The 2001-nt window shown below is 52.7% G+C and overlaps 1 protein-coding gene across 1 annotated transcript in view; it reads left to right on the top strand.

The window, feature by feature from the left end:
• Nucleotides 1-811: 811 nt before the first annotated feature.
• The window catches only part of EMH_0009120 (SAG family member), a gene marked incomplete at both ends in the record, with an annotated part of 2886 nt that continues 1696 nt past the window's right edge, over nt 812-2001 (top strand). Inside the window, 3 exons of the mRNA XM_013498569.1 lie at nt 812-905; nt 1007-1158; nt 1283-1875. Coding sequence (XP_013354023.1) covers nt 812-905; nt 1007-1158; nt 1283-1875 — 839 coding nt within the window. The remainder of the gene's footprint in view (nt 906-1006; nt 1159-1282; nt 1876-2001) is intronic.

Genomic DNA, 2001 nt, shown 5'->3' with positions numbered 1-2001 from the left:
GAGCATGTATGCCCCGCTAGAGCTTGCCAAATTTTCCGTATATCGTATGTAAACGAATAGCATGTCATACTTCGTAGAAAGCTAAGTTGCCAGGGTGCGAGGCATGTATCCACTCGTTCCCTCATGCAACACTAGCACAACAGGCCCAGCAGTTGAGCTCAGAACCATGTTCAGCGGGCTGCTTTCTCCGCGTATTGCACCGCCTTGGGTCCGGTGGTCGCAGCGCCGATTCCCAGGATGGGTAGTTGAAGCACTGCAGTGTATTAAAAATTTGACTGAGACACATTGGAGGCTTCACTTTTGTGCTTTCTAGATGATTTTCCAACCAAGACAGGAAGGAAAGGACAAGTGGCTCGTTGTCTCGTGTGCTAATGCAAGAGCAGAAGAGAGCGTTTATTGTATCCGTGCAGTTCCATCGAAGCCTGGAGGTCGTCAACTCACATTTCGGTCCAGCAAGGAGAAGGGAGGCTTGCATTTACACGAAAAGAGCAAAACTCACTCCCACACGAGAAGTGACCGCACCACCGCCACCTCTCATTGAAATTTGCCCCACTGTAGCTGGAAGGAAATTTATTCATTTCAGCTACAGTAAAACAAACTTTTGCTTCTGTCTTTGAAGAGCAGCATGCCTCAAACAAGCCGCTGTGCCTCCCGTTCCGGAAGCCCGGCCTACACCGCTACACCGCACGGACAGCCCTGTAGCGAATCAGCAGGCCAGTGGGCTTACAGTGCAGTTACAAGCTAAAACCAGATACCTCTATTTGGGATCTTCCGGCCTTGTGATTTAATTGTTGAATCTGTGCTGAACACCATGAGAAAGCTCAGTTCAGTTCTGCTTGCCGCTGCCGTACTGGGGGCCGCCCACGAAGTCGAGAGCGCCGACTCGGATGAAAAGGGGTCGGCCGGTACGTGGAAGCAGAAATAAAACAAACTAATCCCATGTTGACTTTATGGGGAAAATTTCAGAGATGCTTGCAGCGGTTGTTGTGGTTTTGCTTCTGTGCAGCCCCCGCCGACTGCCTTGTCGACTTCAATGCGGCTCGAGAACGAGCAGGCCTCGAAGCCTTCATTGCAGAGACGGATGCAGAAAAACAGCTACCAACAGGCAAAGACGAGTACCTCGCAGCGATTTGCTCTGCCATACAGAAGGCAAGCGGCGTGTATTTGCTCTGCCCTTCACAAACTTTGTCTCTGTGAATGTCTGCACATCTGCATTTATATTCGGCAGCCGCTGTGGCACAAATGGAGCTGCACACATTCGCTTGCTATTCGGTGCGCTCAGGGAGCAACGTCTGAGATTACTGTGGCAGATGTCAAGCGCGAAGGCACCTATGCCTACGCGCCAGAGACAGGCCCTGCCGATGGCTGCTCCGCAGCCGTCTCCTATTGGAAAAAAGCCTACGTAAACTTTGGCGAACTCCCACCCGAATACAAGGAAGACACAGATGTGTATAAGGATAGCCGGAACATCTCGCTTGTGGCCCTGTACAACCCTCAGGACGGCGCCACAGTTGACTGCGCCTACATCACTTGCCCTGTCTCCACAACGACCACCACAACAACATCCCCCACTCCCAGTGTTACCAGTGGAACTACAGACGCCCCTACAACGCAGGACGCCAGTGGTGGTGTTCTTCCTTCTAGTGCTGACCCGGAAGCTCTGAGTCCAGCGGGTTCGGAAGTCCAGGGTCGGGCGTCAGCAGGCGCACCCACATCATCCCCTGTTTCCCGTGACGAAGAGTCTGAAGACCTTCAGAAGACCGGGCCATCCGTTCGGCGCCTCTCCACTCCCTCGGAGACGGTTTCGGAGACTGTCACTGGACTCGTTTGCCTCACCAATCCTGCAGCTCTTCTACAAGGGAAAAAACCCTTCTCGTACGTTCTTGAGAATATACCGTCCTACTTGCCTCTTAGTTGTATCTCCTCCTCCAGTGGTGGTTGCCTTCCTTGGTGCACATTTTCTCAAAAGCTCTCGTCTCACCTGCCGCGTGCACTTCCTTC

Source organism: Eimeria mitis, genomic scaffold (assembly GCF_000499745.2).
Source record: "Eimeria mitis Houghton genomic scaffold, Emh_scaff353, whole genome shotgun sequence".
Lineage (NCBI taxonomy): Eukaryota > Apicomplexa > Conoidasida > Eucoccidiorida > Eimeriidae > Eimeria > Eimeria mitis.
Note: the sequence above shows the minus strand (reverse complement) of the source record. Positions and strands in the feature narration are given on the sequence as shown.